Genomic DNA, 21,823 nt, shown 5'->3' on the forward strand with positions numbered 1-21,823 from the left:
GAGGCATAAGTACTGGTGACCCTAGCTCATCTGATTGAGGCAGCTTGGTGTTTGGAGACACCAGTTTAACAGAAATGTGTGGAGGGAGGGCAACTGTGTGTCATATAGTGACACCAATGAGAAAGCCTTTGATGGTGTCTGTGCTGACTCAAAGCTTCACCTCAGGCTCTGAATGCATGTGCCCTGGCAAATATGGCACTTCTTGTCACTCCCAAGTGATTCAGAAGACCACTGCACTTTTCTCAGATGCCCTCAGTAGCCCCCTGAAAGAATTTTTCTCCTGTACCCCACACTACACCTAGCACAACCACACAGCATGGGTTTTCATTATCTATGCATTAGTAATCTGTGTCTAAGCTACCATAGCAAACCCACCAAGTGTTCTCAGTCATTTATAATTCTGAAGTACCTGCATGTATGTTATATATTACATTTGAATGATATACTATTTATATTTATTAATTCAGAAGTACATGAATAATTATGTATATATGGGATATATATGGGATTAGGTTTGTGAGTTTGTAAGACATGCCCTGGACAAAATATAAAAAGACATCTGCAAAATAATTCCAGGATAACCACCCCTTACACTAACAGTGTGAGAGTGCATGTATATAAATCGGCAGTGAGAGATACTCTGTATTCAAGTTGGTTTGGAAAACATTCAACCCTGTAGGAATCTACTCTGCAGTAATTCTTCTATGAATCCTCCTTTGAGTACCAGCTGTGTCCCAGAGTAAGAAAGTGACCAATATGGACTGGATGGGAAGGACAGAGTGCTTTACCTGCTGCCAGCTTAGAATAACCTTCCTTCCTTAGAGGTTTCGGAACTGTTACGTAAAGAGATTTAATCCCCTTCTCTGGCCCCAGCATCCAGGAACTAAGGGAGTACTGCATGTTTGAGTGAATTAATATACAAAAATGAGTCAAAATTTGTCACTTCTTTAAAGTGGTTGACTTCTTTTCTTTATCCAAGAGGCATAGCAACAAGATAAGCAACCAAATGTCAGTAGAACACACAATATTGTGTCAGATGCATCTGTAGTTTACAGTCCTGGACGTTGGAGGATGAGTTGTATTTCTTTATGCCATTTCCCTTTGGCAGAGGTTGCCTCTTATGGCTGAATTATAATAGCAAAATTACTAAAGCATGATGATGTGTGTTCTACGTCTCTTGTCCCATTACTTGACCATTCTTGCCCTTGCTCTCCAGCCTGACAACCAATAATCCTGTATGGCTGTTTCAGTTAATTTTAAATGTATCAAATGAGATAAAATTAAAATTTAATTTAACTGAAATTTAAAATTTCAGTTCCTCATTTGCACTAGCCCTAATGCTGCAATGTAGTTCATACGTCCTAATTTCTAGGTCAGGTATTTTCTATAAACTGCTAGAAAGTCTATGGAGAACACACACAACTACTTATTTACAGATCTTAGAGTACTCCTGTGCTAACCAAGCTGTGCACATAGTAATTCTAAGCCTGATTTGGTGGAGTGGAGGTGAAAGCTGGTGTTGATCCTTTTGAGTTACATGTGCATTACTTCATCATCTAAGTTTACCATGTAAAGGACTCAGTACTTCAGACCCAACTGTTGCATTTGGCTAAAGTTTGACTGCCATCACCTCAATTTTGTCATTTTGATAGAAAATGTCTCTGGGCTGGTAGGCTCCATTTGTGTAGTATAAGAGTAGAAGCTAAGAAGATCGTATCATTGCTGTGTTCTCATTCTGAAGAGATAACCAGTAAGCGCTGCACAACTGAAGCCTTGCTCACGGGCTCATTTGGTTTATTTTCATAATACTGATCTTTCCTGCCTTTGGTTACCTACAAAACAGTCGAAGGGCAGAGACCATTCGTACAGCCAAGCTGCTTTTTGATGTTTTGCTTGGCATTGATTTCTTAATTTCCTGGGTAAAAAAGTTAATCTAATTACCACCATGGCAAGTCAAAATTGTGATTCTCATTGGGGAAGCATCTGCTGTGTTCATTACTGGCCATCATCTTTCCAATATACTTGGTGAGCTGAGTGTGTGCCCACTGAGTGTGTACTGTCCTTCTGCTGGTGAAAAATCTTTAACCAGTAAGCATTTTTGATTGCTATATTAAGTCCCTCAAATATTCAAAACTGAAGAATAATGAAAGACTTTAGGATTGTTTTTTCCTTTCTTATTTTTTCTGGACTCTTGAAACTTTAGTACAAACTAATGAAAGTCCCATGATCTATTTGTACAAGTACCTAGAAAATGAAACTGACAATAAGTAATTAGTAGACTGACTAGATTCAAAGATTTTGAGTTTTCATGGTTCATGTAGTGATTTTTCTGCAGCCATTAATTTAAACATATTTTAAATTTTTATCTGGAGTTCTTTGTAGTATTTTATTCTCTTCCTCCCTTCTAGCCCCTCTCTCTTTCTTGTTAGCCCGCTCTCTTTCCCTGAATCTCATCCCTCTTTTTTTTTTGCTCATACAAATTTGTCTTTCTGGACTTAAAGCATATTGCTTCAACTGCAGATCTCTTCAAATGCAAAGGTGTCCTGTGGACTTTATGGAGCAGGAGATTGGCGGATTATTAGTGGTGATGAGTTGAGTTTGAGGATCTCAGTTCACTTCACATGCTCTTCCTTCGTGAACTTAAACCTGTATTTTATTTAGTTCAGTTCATGGCACTTTGTGCCACTGCAGCTGTATATTAGCTGCCTATGCGTAGTCAAGCAATGTGCAATTAGTAAGCATTCTAAGACTAACTTTTAGAGTTTATATGGGAAAACACAAAGACCTTCCCAGAAAAATCTGTGAACATTCTTCTCAGCCTGGCTGGGGTCATCGTCAGCTGAGTGTCCCTGGGAGTTCTCTCTTCCCTCTGAGTTTGGTGGCTCAGTTTTCTGCTGTTTCCCCTCTCTCCCTCTGCTCCCCCTCTCCCAAGAGTAAAGTGATGGTATTCAGGAATGTGGAATGATCTTCCCTGGGAGCACAGCCTCAAAACTGTGACGTGCCAGGGGCTATAACTTCTTGTCATTCTGTGTTCTACATTGGATTTCTCATTTGCTGTACTTTGAAGTTTAAAAATTTAGACTCAATTCATGATGACTGCCTACTGTAGCTGTGGCACCTTGGAGTGGAGTAGATTTGGATCAGTGAGGCTTATTTTTAGTTGGCTTAGAGCCCTACACAGAAGCTCTGTCAAAATTTTTTCAGGAGATCATGATCAATGCTTGACACAAAAATGTACGTTCCCCTCTCCTGCTGCCTTGGGGATAGAAGCCTGGTGTTGGTGGAGAAAGCAGCTATGAGAAGCCAATTGTGAGCTGTTTGGTTTTTGCTTTTTACTTGGACTTCTTACTGCCAAACCTCCTTCTTTGTTCCTGTTCTCGTAATATGTGACTGACTTCCTCTCACCTATGTTGCTTTGTCCTGCTGAGGTAGCTGTGACATATCTCTTCTCTTCCTCCTTCCTTTCTCCAGACCTGTTTTGGCTTTTATGCATTAGTGGTTCTAGTGACTGTGTTCACTCACAGTGACTGCAAAATGGACAATAGCCCAGAAGGAGCAAAACCAAAAGCTACTCGTGCTTGGAAAAGCCCTCAGCTATGTCACCTTACCTGAGTGCAGAAAGGTGTGCTCCCAGAAATAATATGCTTTCTTTGTGTCTACTTTTATAGGGTCAAGAAGACCTGGCTCAGAATAGAATACACAGTCTTTATGTGGATTGCACTGTGTTATCTCAGTGCTCACAGATGCCTGGTGAGGTAGATGGCTGGGTTCTCATCTTAGAGGAAAGGGAGGCTCACAGCTAAGACCTGTGTCACACAGAGCCAAGGAGTGGGGCAGTCCTCTTGCCCCATCTCAGATGCCTTTCTTAATGTCAACATGGCCTAGTTTGAAACATGCAGAGGAATTTTTCTATTTAGGAGATAAGACCTGGTGTTTGAGCTAAAGAATCCCAGATCAGTGAAATGTGGAAAGATGCCTCCATCTCAGATGTACCTGATGAATCGGCATACAGTCAGATACACACCCCCTTCCCAACACATATTCAGGAGTCTCTCAGACTGTGGGTGACACCCCAGGGCTTCTGGGTGCAGGATTGGCCAGGTTGGTTTGTATCAGCCATTACCACCTGCTTCCAGGGTGTCCAAGAGGAGGGCTGTCACCTCAGAGCACTCCCAGGGGTCCTCTCACAGCCCCAGTACTGGTCACCAACTCGAGTTTGAGTGGGGATAAACTGGTGTGGCACTGCCACCTAGTGACTGCCCACCGTGTTGCTCCTTGCCTCTGAGAAGTGCAGCAAATCCTCTGCTGGCTGACATCCATTATGGAAAATCCTGGTGGGAGCTTCTAAAAATAGTGCCCGCCAGGTCCATGTAGGCATGCTCTCTTTGGTATCAGCAGAGACTGGCACATGGCAGACATGGACAATATTCAGTGTTTTAGAAGAATTGATGTTAGGTAAGGGCATCTTTGGCCTGGCCAAGTGTGGCTTTGTCTCTGCTGGAGCACACGTTCCCCGGGAGCAGCTCACAGTACATGTAGGATGCCTGGCACATAAGCAGGAGCTGATTGAATGGAGGTCACCCCAGGAAATGAAATAAGTGCTGTTTGAATGTTAGGAAAGGAATAGAAAGTAAGAAAAACTTGTTCAGAACTGCTAGTCCTCATTGCAGCTTTATTCTGGAATTTGGTATTTCCTTAAGTGCTCTGGGAGTGATGAAGTTTAAGAATATAATTCCCCTTGGGCATTTGTACTCAAGATCAGCTTTCTAGTTTCAGTGCTGTACAGATGTGTTCACGTGACAACAGCTCCTGATTTTCTGGCAGCTATTACTAGAAGCTCACCTCTGTTGGTGACCATAAAGCCATGTTAGCTTTCATGACTCGATGAGGCACAGGAAAGTAAGAATGAATACAAGGAAGGGAGGAGTTTGAGGAGTCACATGGACCAGGGCAGGGCAGTCCTCTGTTCTGAAATAAGACGCATGCAGGACAGCATTTACATTGAGAGCACCGTCAGGTTCTTATTGAAGTGTTTGAACTTCCTGTATTTTACCTTTTATTTGAATTTACAACTATACTTTTAGACATCAGTGTGGTAGACACTCATGTCGTTACTTTCAATCTGTTCTGTATATAGTTATCTCAGTATGTGTTTACATTACGACCTGAGTATTACCTTGCTTTTCCTTGCAACCAGTTTCATCTTTTACTAGATTTTAAGCTTCTCAGGAACACTTAACCACTTGTTTTTCACCCACATATTCCCAGTGCCTATAAAAACTCTTTTATACATGTAGATGTTCAAAATCTTATCAAAGGAGAAACTGCCCTTGAAATAAAGCTAACTGATGGTTTTAAAGCTTGATAGCACATTAAAATCATCTGGGAAGCTCTCTAAAAAATCCCTGCATCCTGGCTCCAACTGTGGAGATCTTGGCTTGGTTGAGGGTAGGGATGTGGACAGTAACTTTTAATGTTTTCCAGGTGACTCTAATGCAGCTCTAGGTGAATATCATTGATAGTGACCAGTGACAAGAAATTCTTGTTATGTCTGCCTCTGAGCCATTGACACGCAGCACTTTTCTTCTTTGAATGAAGCCTTCTTTGGATTTCTTTATTCCTAAGTTTTAATTAGTCTCATCTCTTATTCTATGTGCTTTTACTTTAAATTAATCTTTCATGTACACAGTTGCAGTTTGGAAGGAAATTATTTATCTCCTCTCACATGTCTAGGTCCGCTGTTGGACATGGAATTTCAACTTTGCTACTGTCATTCAGCAGATTTGGACACCACCCCTTGACCTGTAGCCACAGGGCTGCCTAGTGTTCTGGTGATTCTTCACAGAACTAAATGGAGTCATAGGTAGACCTGATTCCCTGGGGAAGTCTCCCTGTCCCAAGTAAGATCACCACACAGAAAACTGCATTCACCTGCTCTGTAGGCAAGCTAAGCAGAATGATACCTGTTCTTCCTCCAAGATTCTCCATCCCTTTCCTCTACAAAACCAGAACAAATAGATTGCCTTCCCCCACCCCGCCCCCCCCACACACCTAGCACACACATTAAAACACTAGTTAAAACAAATAATCTTAGAAGCAACAGTTTTTTATGTTTTGACCTGGCTTCTTTTACTCATCTTTGGAATGTTTTAGTGTCTTCTCTTTAGTTCAGTTATTTAAAATTTTATAGTGCTATCCCTTGGCTTAGGTCTTTTCTTATTCTGTATAGATTCTCTGAAAATCTCTTTAGAGAAGATGCCTACCTTTGTTTTCCTGTCAAATGAGGAATATTTTCACTTCATCCCTTCTACTTTGCATATTCTCCTGGAAAGACAATTGTTGGGTCATCTGTCCTGAGCCTCAGAATATGTTATTTTTGTTCTCTGTTCTATGAGATTTCTACTGATTCATTTTCTAACTACATTATGGTTATGTTTTTACTCTATTTTGTCTTTCAGTTCATTTTTCTTCATTCTATTTTACGAATGCAATGTTTTCCCTTAGATCTTCCATAATTTCACTGTAGAGTTCAGGTCTTCCCCTCCTCCTCACTCTGAATCCTCTCAAGTTTCTTCTGTATCCTTCTTCCCTTTCCTCCCCCCACCCTTCTTTTGTCTATTTTTTTTTCTACCAAAAGCTGTGTGCTGAACGTGTGTATGGGAAAGGGCTTAGTGTCTGGTGAAACTCTCTGATGGGTGAAAGCTGAGATTTTACTAGGGAATCCTAATATTTCAACATGATTGTATTTTCTCTGAAGCAATTCTGTTTCCAGAGAGAATATACTTTCTCATAGTAGGGTCAGGTATATGGAGCAAAGGAAGGAAAGTAGGAATGCTACTGTTTAGTTAGAATTCAGTCCCCATTTTCTAGCCCTAAGCATTTATTTGGCCCTGAGTCTGGTTCCTGAGTCTATACCTAAAGAATAAATCTGCTATCTCTTGGTCATTGTCCAGCAGTGCCAGGAAAAGCCAGTTCCTGCTCTGTGGGAAATCCATGCAGAATGAGGGCCTGAGTTATTCCATATTCCATAGACTGAGGTTTAAGCAGTATTTCTGTTACCAGCTTTGGACCTTACCCACCAATTGTGTAATGACTGATTTCTCAAACCTATGAAACTTTCCTAGTTCTATAACAATCTGTGCCTTTTAATTGAGGATATTTAAGCCCTTTATATTTAATGTGATTTTAGATAGACTTGTTCTGTGCTATTTGTGCTCTATTTGTCTCAATATGACCTTCGTTCCTTTTCCCCCATCTATTTCTGTCCCCTTGGGGATTATTTACTATTTAAAATCCATCTCATATCTTTTACTGGATTATGAGTTATTATTTTATGTGTTATTTTAATGGCTTTTTCAGCATTACAGAGTGCCTATGTGTAAATTAATACTGTCTTTTCTCCACTAAGTATCATTGTACTTAGTATCTTAGTACTAAGTATCATTGTACCATTTACTACAGCCTATTTTTTTTATTCATATGTGCATACAATGTTTGGGTCATTTCTCCCTCCTTCCCCCACCCCCTCCCTTACCACCCACTCCGCCACCTCCCTTTCCCCCCACCCCCTCATTACCTGGCAGAAACTATTTTGCCCTTATCTCTAATTTTGTTGAAGAGAGAGTATAAGCAATAATAGGAAGGACCAAGGCTTTTTGCTAGTTGAGATAAGGATAGCTATACAGGGAGTTGACTCACATTGATTTCCTGTGCATGTGTGTTACGTTCTAGGTTAATTCTTCTTGATCTAACCTTTTCTCTTTTTAGTTCCTGGTCCCCTTCTCCTATTGGCCTCAGTTGCTTTAAAGTATCTGCTTTAGTTTCTCTGCATTGAGGACAACAAATGCTATCTAGTTTTTTAGATGTCTTACCTATCCTCATACCTCCCTTGTGTGCTCTTTTATCATGTTATCAAAGTCCAATTCTCCTTGTTGTGTTTGCCCTTGATCTAACGTCTGCATATGAGGGAGAACATACGATTTTTGGTCTTTTGGGCCAGGCTAACCTCACTCAGAATGATGTTCTCCAATTCCATCCATTTACCAGCAAATGATAATATTTCATTCTTCTTCATGGCTACATAAAATTCCATTGTGTATAAATACCACATTTTCTTAATCCATTCATTAGTAGTGGGGCATCTTGGCTGTTTCCATAACTTGGCTATTGTGAATAGTGCTGCAATAAACATGGGTGTGCAGGTGCCTCTGGAGTAACCTGTGTCACAGTCTTTTGGATATATCCCCAAGAGTGGTATTGCTGGATCATATGGTAGATCAATGTTTAGATTTTTAAGTAGCCTCCAAATTTTTTTCCAGAGAGGTTGTACTAGTCTACATTCCCACCAGCAGTGTAAGAGGGTTCCTTTTTCCCCGCATCCTCACTAACACCTGTTGTTAGTGGTGTTGCTAATGATGGCTTTTCTAACAGGGGTGAGGTGCAATCTTAGTGTGGTTTTAATTTGCATTTCCTTTATTGCTAGAAATGGTGAGCAGTTTTTCATGTGTTTTTTGGCCATTTGAATTTCCTCTTTTGAGAAAGTTCTGTTTAGTTCACTTGCCCCTTTCTTTATTGGTTCATTAGTTTTGGGAGAATTTAGTTTTTTAAGTTCCCTATATATTTTGGTTATCAGTCCTTTGTCTGATGTATAGCTAGCAAATATTTTCTCCCAGTCTGTGGGTGTTCTCTTCAGTTTAGAGACCATTTCTTTTGATGAACAGAAGCTTTTTAGTTTTATGAGGTCCCATTTATCTATGTTATCTCTTAGTTGCTGTGCTGCTGGGGTTTCATTGAGAAAGTTCTTGCCTATGCCTACTAACTCCAGAGTAGTTCCTACTCTTTCCTGTATCAGCTTTAGAGTTTGTGGTCTGATATTAAGATCCTTGATCCATTTTGAGTTAATATTGGTATAGGGTGATATACGTGGATCTAGTTTTAGTTTTTTGCAGACTGCTAATCAGTTTTCCCAGCAGTTTTTGTTGAAGAGGCACTACAGCCTATTTTTAAGTGTTACTGTGTCACTTTTTTTGTACTTCTACTTTTTACATTTTGTACATACTGATATTTCAGTACATGCTGAATAATCAAGGAGAACCCTCTGTCGGTCTCTGGGTCTCTCTCCATACAGCTCTCTCTTCTCTCAGTTTTGGTCCCATGAGTCCTTGGCCTCCTTATATCTCCAGCCCTTTCCTTCAGCACACTGAGGCCTCTGAACTCTGCCTGGTTTCCTTCCCTGAGCTACATTCTGTAGATTCTCTTTAGGCATCAAACTGGGACAATTGTATGGCTCAATGTGGTTGTTTACTATCTCTTAGAAATCATTGCTTGTCTTGCTGGAATGAACAATGAATGTCTTGTTAAGCTTTTTTCCAAATATATTATCTGATTTTTAGTTGTTTCAAGAAAGAGTATAGCCAGGCACTGGTGGCTAAAGCCTGTAATCCTAGCTACTTGGGAGTCTGAGATCGGAAGGGGATCTCAAGGCCAGCCCAGGCAAATTGTTCTTGAGACCCCCATCTCCAATATAACCAGAGCAAAATGGACTGGAGGTATGGCTCAAGCAGTAGAGCCTCAGCTTTGCAAATACAAAGCCCTGTGTTTAACCCCAGTACCACCGAAAAAAGTGTATAAATCTGTTCTTCCATGGTTACATCTTGGCTGAAAGTGGAATGCATTTTCATTTTCATAAAATATGTTATTTCTCATTCTCTGATGTCTCTTCTCATTTCCCTTTGTTGCTGTGGGTTTGTATATTTTTACTGTCTCACTGTAATTTTAGTGGTATTCCAGGAGATAAAATATGGTATACTGATCACTTGCATTTAAATTTTCATAATACTTTTCACTATATAAAAAAAAAGGTGGAAGTTTGAGACCAGAGCTCACATTTGAAATATTTTTGCCATTTTTAATATTAATAGTAAGTTTAATAGAGAATTAATGAACATAGTTTGTCAGCTGTTAACACCCACTATTGAACAATTTTTTGTAGGTTTTAAAATATCTTACAAGTTGTACACAGATGTTGGGATGTAACCGTGACATATATAATTAAAGGTGACTAAAGAGCAAACACTATTCTGTCTTTACTTCATCTTTGTATTACGTGATCCTGAAGGCCTAGCCCAAGGCCAAGGGAAATTCAGGTTGAAAACATATTTCACATTGTCACACGAATTAACTTAATAAACACTAGTTCCCTTCTGCATTTTTCTAAGCACTGTGTAATGATGCAACGTTGAGTAAGGCATAATCTTGATCTTCAAATTCTTCTTAATTTTGATTCTAAAGATATGTTAGCTGAGCAAATTATACATTACATGCTTCGTGACCCAAGTGAACACTTATTAAATAGAGCTAGAGTTATCTGGGGGTTGCTCTGAGGAAGCAGGAAGGAGCCTACAAGTGCCTGCTGACCAAAAGCTATACACAGTTCAGAGAAGGGAACCCAGGAAAAGATTCTCAAAGCACAAGTCAGGGCTAGCAAGATGGGAGAAAGTGCATCCAAAGCAGAAGGAAATACCTGATTTCTGTGAGAGGCGTGTAGGTGCCGGACTCTACTGTGGAGGTGATGAGGGTAGGCAAGAGTGCTGGGCAGAGCCTGTCTCTTTCACAGCAGAGTCTAGTGATTCCTTTGGAGAGAACCCCCGTGAACCTCAGTAAATAGTCTACGTAACATGAAGCTGTCATTTGTGATGTAAGATACAGTACTAGACCCACAGTCAGCAACAAGAGAAGGAATGAATAAGAAATAGAAACTAAGAGACATTGCTTCTTTTAAAACTGTTAAAACTGATCTCACAATCTTTAAGTCTGTCAAGAATGGAGTGCTGTAAAACACTTCAAGTATCTTCTGAACCCCCACCAAAGTTTCTATCTTAAAAACTTAAGACTGGGGATGTGGCTTACATGAGCAAGCACTTGTGTAGCCAGTGTAAGGCTTTGAGTTAAAACCACAATATACCATCCTCCCTGCAAAATTAAGCCCACTAGGCAATCCTTGTAACAATTTTAATATCTTTCATTTTAAACTAGCATTCATATTGATCAGGATGGGAAACTTGTCACAAGCACTGTGTCTTTGTGTATCAGAACAGGTTCCCTTGTAAGGAAGTTGGGACTGTCTGAGTAAGTCTGTAAATAAACTTCTACTATAAGAAATGTTTATAGATTTCTTTTTTTTAATTTTTATTTTATTCATATGTGCATACAATGTTTGGGTCATTTCTCCCACCTTCCCCCACCACCTCCCTTATCCCCCCACCCCTTCCCTCTACCCCCCTACCCCCTCGCTACCCAGCAGAAACTATTTTGCCCTTATCTCTAATTTTGTTGAAGAGAGAGTATAAGCAATAACAGGAAGGACTAAGGGATTTTGCTAGTTGAGATAAGGATAGCTATACAGGGAGTTGACTCACATTGATTTTCTGTGCATGTGTGTTACCTTCTAAATTAATTCTTCTCAAACTAACCTTTTCTCTAGTTCCTGGTCCCCTTCTCCTATTGGCCTCAGTTGCCAATAGGTATCTGCTTTAATTTCTCTATGTTGAGGGCAACAAATGCTATCTAGTTTTTTTAGGTGTCTTACCTATCCTCACCCCTCCCTTGCGTGCTATTTCTTTAACCTTAAATTGTACATGTGAAGTCGTTCTTGGTAGTGTGAATCTGGCAGTGAATTAAAGCCTAGGGATGTTGAAAGTAATAATGTCATCATGTTGATAAGTGTAATATAATATTTGTTTCTGAGTTTCCAAGAAAGAAGTCAGGTAATTATTCTAATATTATCTAATTTGGTCCTTAATTACTTCATCTTAAGTATTCAGAACTACATATGTCTGACTGTAATATAAACATGAGTATGGATGTTATTTTCATTCTGAGCTATTTCCAGACAGGTTTATTATTTCATGAGTAAAAAGGATAATTTACCATTGAATCCCAAGCCATAAAATACCAACTCTTAGAAACATATGGGTTTCTAATTAGGCCTTTCAATACAGGATTGCAGTCTCTGATAGAGTGTACCTTGCATAGCATACAATAAATATTGTCAGAATGATATAGTGGCATAAGACCTCATTTGGCAAAGAATCAGATGAGGTTGGACATTTAAGACATGTTTCATCAAAGGCGAGCAGTGAAGAAGAGTCACTTCACCTAAAAGTCCCAGTGAGTGCTTCACTTTGTGATTTTAGTCCTTTCCTGCTCCTAACTTTGAAAGCCAAACAAAAGGTATTCCAAGAAGAACAGGTGAGAAGGTTCCCACATCCATGCCAAAGTTGAGACATTCTTGTAGGCACTAGCTGGGAAGTAGTCCCATAGGGAGCTTGGTTTATAGTATGACATCTCAAATTCCTCTTTGTGATTAGTTGCGCTACCAAAGGAAAATCACAGGTCTAGCAAATAAGTGTTCTGATCAATTGCAGTAGTACTCAGAAATAACTGGAAATGAAGATTTTGCTGGGCATTTTTTTCATGGTCTTGGTGTTAAACTGATGTGCTCACACTTGCTAGGCAAGTGCTGTATCACTAGAACCACACCCCAGGTTTTTTTTTTTTTTAACTTTGTGTTTTTTTAGTTAGGGTCTTGTGTTTTTGCCCAGGCTGGCCTCAGAACACAATCCTCCTATCTCTACTGCCCTAGCAGCTGAGATTATAAATGTTTACCATCATACCCAACTTGTTTTTCAGATACGGTCTTTTGCTTTTGCCTGGTCCAGCCTTGGAATTATATGCTTGCACCCCCCCATGACCAGCTTTTACCCTGCATACTTCCAAGTGCTTAGAAACAAAGAACCTAAGGACACTTTTTTTGCTATGGGAGGGTAAAAAGTGCAGTGATTGCAGCCAAAGATGGTCCACATAGTAAAACATATGTTAAATGGGAAAAAAGTAAGTAATTGCAACACTCAGTAAATATGATGCACAGGTACACACGCCTCAGGGGATCAGAACCTTGAACTCTTTAGTATGTCAGATTGGTGTGTGAATCGTGCCTTGTCAAGGAGAAACTTTATTTCCTAATGATAAACTGAATAGTAAATGAGCTGTTTTGCCTCCCCTGTCCTGAACAGGCTGTAACAACCGCAGGGTACTATATCCCCTGTTTTCCATAACAGTGTAATAAGCGATGCTTACTAGAGCACCTCAACATCATGAACCTGTTTTGAAACATAGCAGTGCATGGAAAAGCCTTTTTGGCAATGATAGCCTCTCCACCTAGGCATTCTGGGAATGTCCTACTCCACAGGTAGGACAAAGTGACTGTTCCTTGGTGTGGAATAGTCAAGGTTTTAGCCCTTTCCTTTTCTACAGGTTACCTGTAGAGGAGTGGTTGCCTTCACTCCTCCTTACAGTTATGTGGGGTTCTACTCACTCCAACCAGGAGACTCTCTTTCTTGAACCTAAGTATCAGGAAATACTATTTCTTACTTTCTGTTCTACTTGTCTGGAAGATGACAAAGGTACAAACGTGGTAAGACATGAGTCTTTTGTGTATCCAAGGCAGAATGCAAGATCCACTGATACCATAGAAGAAGTCTATACTCATGGACCTTCTGCACTTCAGATTATAGAAGTGGAGCCTCAGCATGACATATGGGTAGAAATGAAGACAAAGCCAGACATGGCCCAGGACAGGGTATAGAGGGGATTGAATCTAGCCAGAGATAGCTTCCTTGTCACAGCTCCAGCAGCAGAGACAGTCAAATTGAAAGGCAGAATTGGGTGAATAAAGTCTTGGGGGATGAAGACTAGGCAGTTAGCATCTTTTGCAGAGCAAGAAATGAGAAAAGTAAGGGCCTCTAAAGTGGTTTCTGGAGATGGGAAGGAAAGGTGACCTTAGGAGCAGGTGGACAAAAAGCAAGTAACTCCAGCTGTGGAGACCAAAAGAGGGCAGTTCTGCTGTGTGACTACAGAGAACACATACCCACAGCAGAACCACCCATGTAACAACTTATATGGCCCGTCCATTGTATGTCTACAGGGTAGATAGCTTTGTCCATCGTGGGCCCACAGTTACTGTTTCATGCTGTTATTTCAAATAAAACGTGATGTTTATTTCTGATTTAAAATCCTTCCTCACCAAAAAAACTTGTCATAGGATCCTGAGAGGGCATGGGGAGACAGTGCAGAGAGGAGTAAACAGGAAAGTCTCCCACCTGAATTTATTTTGCAGAGTGATGAGGTATTTATCTGGGAAATAAAGACAGCAAAGAGAATAGTATTTGCTACAAATGTGTGGCGTGAGGTTGTCCCATAGGTCTGGCAGGTCAGCCAGGAATCAAGGAGTGATGAGACATTGTCAGAATCCAGAGTGTTCTACAGAGATAAACATAGGCCTTTTATCCTGCACCAAAGAGGAAATTAGCTTTCACATAGTATAACTTCTCTTTCACAGTTGAGACACTTTCTGATGTCTTTCAGATTGCTTAACCGGAACCTCGCCTTTACAGCTAAAGATTTGAAAACCTCTAAATAGAATAGTTTAAAGAAGACACAGGGAATTTATTGAATGAATCCAGTGGTCCTTGGCTGTTGCTCTGTAGATTAATTATAAGGGGCTGATTTTGTTTGCTGTTTTTCAGGTACCATGACCAACAGGATGTCACTAGCAACTTCCTTGGAGCAATGTGGTTGATATCAATAACCTTTCTCTCCATTGGTTATGGTGACATGGTACCCAACACATACTGTGGGAAAGGAGTCTGTTTGCTTACTGGAATCATGGTAAGTATCTTTTTACTTCCAGTCTCTTTTATTTACATTCAAGAAAGCACTTAAGTCATTTAGTCCATATATGTAAGTCATTTTCCCAACAGCAGTAAATCAGTATAAATTAATATGTTTTGTGTTGGAAGGGAGAAAACATCAATAGATTTTATCTTAATTCTTATCATCATGAAGTTCTGTTGAAGACATAGAGCTGTTATTACCTTTCTCTGTGGGCCACGCACTGATAATCATGAACTAACTTCATCCTAGGGCTTTGGTTTCAGAGGAAGTTTCTTGAGTCTATGTTTTGCCATTTCCTGCTACCTGTGTGAACTTGAGTCAGTGTCTCTGACCTTTTATTTTCCTCATCTGTAAAATGAGGACCATCTTGAATGGTCCACATAATTGAAAAATTATATTACATTATATAATGATAATATTTGTTATTGAAACAGTACTTGTTGAATAAAAGGCAATGGTTCAGGGACCTGTACTGGGAATGGCGAAAGAAGAAACTGTCCTTGGAGCTTATAGGGGAAGCCTTCCCTTTAAAAATTAATTGACAATTATTAATTATATTTGTGACAAGTGTAGAAAGGAGAAGTAATGCCTGAGCTGTTTGGAGATGTGGTGGCTAGTCAGAGACGTAAACTCTGGAAAATCACCAAAAGCTGAAATGAAGAGGGTTCCCAAAAGACAAAGTGGTTTGTTTGAAGGCAATGAGGCAAGGTCAGTGGGTAGGAGCGAGGGGAACATGGACTGGCATGAAGTGTGTATGGGATGCCAGGGCTTATGGAACCCATGAGAAAGATCTGCTGATGGACGGGGGGGTACTGTGCCATGATGTGGGATGTCTAACAAGCTTGGACATGTTCTTTGCCCCTCATGCATGGCAGTTTACCCAGGACTGTGTGCTCTGTTAGATTTCAGGTGTGCATGTATCTAAATATTTAAGCCAGCCATGGTTTCAGATTCATGATGTGTTCTTTTCAGTGACCTAGATTTATCTGACTTCCTTATCTGCTGTTCGAAGTTTGGTTATAGTAGAGTGTTGTGTTGATGCTTTTAGTTTTCTGCCTGTGTTAAAATGAGGACCAGAGAAAATGTCCAGAATTTCTAATGTGAGGCACACCTGCTCAGCAACTCTGCATCTGCCCACTGCTCAGCAAGAGAGTATAGGCTCACCATCTAAGGTCCACGGAAGAGCTTCACTGGCTGGGAGGACTGGTTGCCATGGCATGGGTTGAGTGAGATGTTCTCCCTTCTCATAGTATAGAACACAGATAAGGATGCTGCTGTGCAAGTGAAATCCAGGGCAAAATTGGAAGTCAGAGGTAACAACAAGATGTCCACTTCAAGTCTGAAAAATACAATTTGGAGACATGCTTTCAACATGACTTGCTTGTAAAAGAAAAATACAGTTTTGTGAATTACAGCAAACTTTAATTTTTTTCGTTATGCTTGCTATACTCTATTATATGTTTGCTGGTGGATTACTTTGCCCTTTTCCTCAAATAAGACATTTGATTATGTAGTATAATACTTTGGGAAATAAAACGTGCAGAGATGTAATTTTGGAAGACCCCATATCAAGCTCACAGGGAACATGAGTGATACTATTTATAAAAACAGTACTGGTAAATTTCAGAGTGTTCCATAGTGCCTCATACAAATAACTTCCTTAGCATTCCTTTTTGACCAGGTGTACCCTTCTTTGTACCTGAATGAGGTGTGACTTGGGGTTCAAACAAATAGACTCAGTCACCTTTGGGCCAGAGCTAAATTTGAGGTTAAGCTTGCTTGGGCAAAGGTACCTTGTGGACCATCCATCTTTCCTCAATAGTTATTTGTCTCTCCAAAGTACATCTGACAGCCACATCACTCATCACCTCCTTAAACTGCTTCCTTGCTTAGGCTTCACAATGGATCTTAAGTATCTTTTAATCTTAAATAGACATAACAATGTTATATGGAATAAATTTATAGTGACATCATTCCTGCCTTCCAAGCTCTTGTTAAAATAGTCCCTTTATTCTGAGGCTGAGGAACTCCATCCTTGCTGCTTTATAAGGAATTCATTTACTTTGCCTTGTCAAAAATGGTTTACTTGCATACAGAGAAATTCACTTTTAAAAGTTGGTTTCCTTAAGGTGAGATGTGTTTCATTGTCATACAGAGATTGTTGTTGTTTTCTTTTGATTTTAGAAATTTTGTATAAAGACATTTTTGGGTTTTCTGTGTTCAATATTTCTTTGCCTGTTTTCTCTTGGACATTTGCAATACATATTTAAGCAAAATACATACTGTCAGATTTCCCATGAATCATCTCTCTTGTCTCTCTCCCCCTCCTCAACTCTGGCCTTTAATCAATTGTGAAAAAGAAATACAATTTACAGCACCGCTAACAGAGTACAGGGTCATCTCTGAATCATCTTGAATATTATCCCTGAAGTACTATGCTTTTTTGTACTCTTACATTTGAATTTTCTTGTTATGTTTATGAAATTTTAATAGAATTTATACTTTTATGTGATTTGTTTTCATTTTGAGGTAGAATTGATCTAAACACTAACACCTATAAAGACTTCCCATTTTATGTAAGGAAATTAGCACCACTTGTTTTCTTCATGAAGCTAATTGCAACTGAAGAAGTATTGCAGCCAGCATCCTAGACAATCACATTCCATTAGTCAAAACCCCAAATTACTCTGTAACGGAAGATTTCAATACCTCTATTTCATCTGCAGTGCTTTGGGCAGAAAGGTGTTGTTAAACTATGAGGGGAAATAGTTTTCTATAATATTTCTAAGAGGGAAACAAATAGCCAAATTTAAAAATAACCTTACCTAAAATATAAGTTGTGTATCTAAGACAGTCACACAAAGTTGTTCCTACAATGTTTAGGATGTATTTATAATGTTAGACATAGATGATTATATAAGAACTAAAATAGGGGAGCTTGGATACTGGAATGCTGTAACATGTTGAATGTTAAGGCTAGGGTTGCATCTCAGTGGTAGAGTGCTTGTGTAGCAAGCTTAATGCCCTAGGTTTGAGTCCCTGTACTACCAAAGAAATGAACTATGATCGTGTACTCAAAGAGATTTTCCTTATATTAAGATTTACCTAGGAAGTACAGTTTAAAAGACAAAGATCTCCTTCTTTCTTGTGAATATTATTTTTAAAATATAAAATTATGGAATTGCTTAACAGACAAAATGTCACTCATTATCCTTCAGGAGAAAACCATTAAGGTTATAATTACATATTTTCTCCTTCTTCTTCTACCTTTCCTCTATTTGGGGAAGTACTAGGGACCTGAGGATTTCCTGTTGTGACCATCATGGTAACCAATGGGATGGATTCAAAATGACGTCACTCTTATGTTTGAAGATGGCATACAACATTGGCAGATGTTAGTGTCTCTGCTATTTGTTAGCAGCTGCTAGTTTCTCAATATCTATAAACTTAGAATAGAAAAAAATAATTGTAGTACTTAGCATTTATGCTATCTACCATTTTCTAACTATGCAGATAAACACATGCTAAAAGCTATGTAGTTTCCCTTATGAATACAAATGATTGGTTCAAGAGGAACCTTGTCTTATATTAGAAGACATTCATTCATTGTAACCTTTGCTTTTCTATTTCTATAAAATGATGATGACTCTTGTTGGTCCTTTGACTCTAGAGTCTAGATGGCTGAATATGGGAGCATAATTTCCTTTAAATATAGAGTAATAGCTGTCCATTCCTAAGGTGCAGGTTATTATCTTCTAAGTGGTTCTTTAATAATGATCTTTAAACCTGTAGTCTTTGATGAAACAACAAAAGCAAGGCCACTTCATTCACCTATGATTCTGATTTCTTCTTTCCCACTAGTGTATAAAGGATCCCTAGTTCATAAAAATTTTAAAAATCCACACACTAATTTTTAGAATTTTATTCAGGGAGCAAAAGAAAAGTCAATTCAGAACAAAAACTTTTACAGCACCTTGCCTTTTTTCTCCAGAATATCAAGAGTGTTGATTTAACACTACACAGAGACTCCATCACTATAGGTACAGTAGTTTTCTCATCCCCAGGGTTAGTATCACTGCACTGTTACAAAGAGAAATGAATGGTAATGAAGAGTGCTGAACCTAAACCTTCCTTTCCATTTGAGTATATTTCCCCTACCACTAGATTTTGAAATCCTAAGAAACTAGTCTAAAACCATTCTTTGGAGTTGGCTGTATGTGGGTGAACAAAACACTCCGTGATCTTTTTAACATCACATACCTTTTGACATAGGGTGTATCATGTGAAATAATTTTAAAGAGGTTATTACTTTTGGTTCTTTCATTGACTCTCGTCAAATAAGACCTACTGAGGAGACTGTATGTTTAAATTCTTAGCAGTTTATATTTCATGCAGAGCAGGAAGAGGGAATGATGGGTGCTTTTAGTCCTAAAACTAAATTCCCAAACCAGAGTTGTCCTCCTCTCTGGGAAAATTTCAGACACGGATGCCAAGAATATTTCCTAAGAAATTTGACAACTGCTTTCTTCCAGATCCTGGGAAGTATAGCTAGAAGTTGTTGTGACCTTGTAGCACAACCCTACCTACTTTTTCTAAGCCATCAGCACTTCTTCCTGTCTGTAAAGTACCCGGGCTCACACTGGCACCATTTCTAATAAGATTTAATGCAAGGGATGACTCATTGTTGTCAACCATTTTATGCAGTGCTTCCTTCTTTCCAGCCCCAAAGAATGAGAATGAGCTGAACCAGCAAACCATGGAGCTGGGTTTTCTAGCACCATAGGCCTCCTCTCTCCCTACTGCTCTTCCTTGGAAGATGGTGCTTTTGCAGTTGACCTCTAACCTCCAACAGTAAATATCATCTTGTAATTGAAGAAAAATCAGGGGAAGTACATTTTTGATAGGAGAAATTATTTTCATGACCTGAAGAAACTTTATAAAACTCCAGTGGGATATAATATTGAAGCTGAGTGTTTCATGTGCCAGAATTGATTGTTCTACATATTTCTCATGAAAGTAGTTATTTATGTCAGGCAAGTGCAGTAAGACTATATTTATGATTCTAGGAATTGAGTCAGCCCCAGGGAGAGAAAAACAGACAGTGTTTTCAAGTACTTATTTCACTTTCTTTGTAGAGGACAAGCAGATATGTTAAACATGATTTTTAAGAATTAACTATGTTTTGATAAATTTTAATTGTCATGTAATAAAAAGTCCATTCAGGCTCATTAATTGGCTATCAAACTGGAGGTTGACACTTAAATTTTTCTCTTGTGGATCATATATAAGACTGGAATATTTTCAACATTAGTGTTTTTATCTGAGTCATTCTCCCTGAGGGTGAGGATTCTGGACTTTAATAAAAAAACATAAGTTTCATTATTATGTTGAGTCTTTGAAACATGCCTTTTTTAATAAGTAGTCAAGACCTTTCCCCAATGTGTTATCAAAGGAATGTAAATTTTTCACAGGTCATATCCTTAGGTTATTAGAGGTTGATCCTTCATAAGGTGGTCTTTCAAAATGATTCTTGGAAATTTTGTAGGCTCCACCATGACTGGATGAGTTAGAGGAAAAATAAGCATTTTTCAAACATCAGGTGATAGTTGATCGAAAATAGGCTTCGTGAAGTTCATTTTGCATTGTAGGAATCAACACTGCCTAGACTTCTGTGCTGTCATGGAGAAAACAATGGAAGAACACCTATTTTACATCAAAGACTGCAGGTGTTGGGAAGGACTAGAGCTTGTGGCTATCATTGGTTGGTTTGGTTTGATCTGGCTTAGGATGATAGGCATAAACACTACTTGTAATTGCTTACCTTTCGTAAGGTAAGCTGCTTCCCTTTTTTGCTCTCGCTCTCTTTTTTTTCTTGAAGTACTTGGGTTTGCATTCAGGGCCTCTCACTCACTCATCAACTTAAAATAGCTCTACTATTTTAAGTAAAAAAGGACTGGAAGCATTGCTCATTGTTCAGATAAGGTCTTGTGCTTTTAGCCCTGAGCCAAACTTGAACTACAATCCTCCCAGTCTCTACCTCCCAAGTAGCCAGACTTATAGGCATGACCCACCACATCAGCCCCTTTTTTTCCTCCCTCTGTTAGATGAAAAGATGAGAAACTGGCTAAGCAAGCCTTAAACTTTTGCTTTTAGTATATTGGTTTCATAAATACTCTTTTTTTCCTTACTTAGTTTTAGGTGTCCAACCCTCTTGAAGTGGCAAGTTACTGATTTCTTCTCTTTTCCATAGGAACCCAAATGGAATGGAAGAAAAGTAGCCAGGATTTATTTTCTAACTTTGGTGAAAGGAATATGACTCATTAAGACATACAGGAATCTTAATTCCAGAGTGTAACATATGTTAGTCCCAACTGTTTCTACATGGGTTGGGGTGGTGACACGCTTTGGAGAAAATGTTGTCAAAGCATCCTTGCTTTCATTCTTACTCACTATATGGCCTGGAAATAGATGCTGAGTGGACACCATGTCATTTACTTAAATTACTGTAGTTACTAATGCGTTAGCAGGAAACCTTGAACCTAGAAAGCTTTTGGAAGTGAATCAGTTTTGTTTTGCAGAACTATAAAAATTAAATGATCCAGGTTACTTTATTGAAACATAATTATATAGCCATCAAATCCTCATTATACATTAAGAACATGGAGAGGTATAAGTTTAAAGACTTGAAGATAGGGAGTAAAGGGCTTTGTAATTTGAAGAAAAAGAAGCTTCTTGGTGTCTCTAGAAATACAGCTTAAAAATACACAGTTATATTCAAACAATAGTTTGAATGGTTATTAAGATGTTGGATATACTTGCTTCTCCAATTTGCACCAAAGGCAAATTGGTACAAATTTTAATTTTAATACCCAAGTCTTCTGGTGAATTAGAGAACACTGAACAAGAAATGGGCCAGCAGCAGGAAAGAATGAAGCCCAGATGAACACAAAAATTGATTTCAAAAGGCTCTTGATACCAGTGATTTTCCACTCCTGTTAGGATTTTGATTTGTTTCCAGAAGGATCTCAGCAGTGGCCACCTGCCAGAGGAGAACAATATTCAACTTCTTGTGCCAACTGTCCTCTCATAG

The 21,823-nt window shown here is 39.0% G+C and overlaps 1 protein-coding gene across 5 annotated transcripts in view; it reads left to right on the top strand.

The window, feature by feature from the left end:
* Kcnn2 (potassium calcium-activated channel subfamily N member 2) overlaps positions 1-21,823 on the top strand; it is a 453,460-nt gene that overhangs the window by 412,467 nt on the left and 19,170 nt on the right. For all 5 annotated transcript variants that reach the window (XM_074056970.1, XM_074056969.1, XM_074056972.1 and 2 more), the window contains one exon: positions 14,586-14,727. In XM_074056970.1, coding sequence (XP_073913071.1) covers positions 14,586-14,727 — 142 coding nt within the window. The remainder of the gene's footprint in view (positions 1-14,585; positions 14,728-21,823) is intronic.

Source organism: Castor canadensis, chromosome 16 (genome assembly GCF_047511655.1).
Source record: "Castor canadensis chromosome 16, mCasCan1.hap1v2, whole genome shotgun sequence".
NCBI lineage: Eukaryota > Metazoa > Chordata > Mammalia > Rodentia > Castoridae > Castor > Castor canadensis.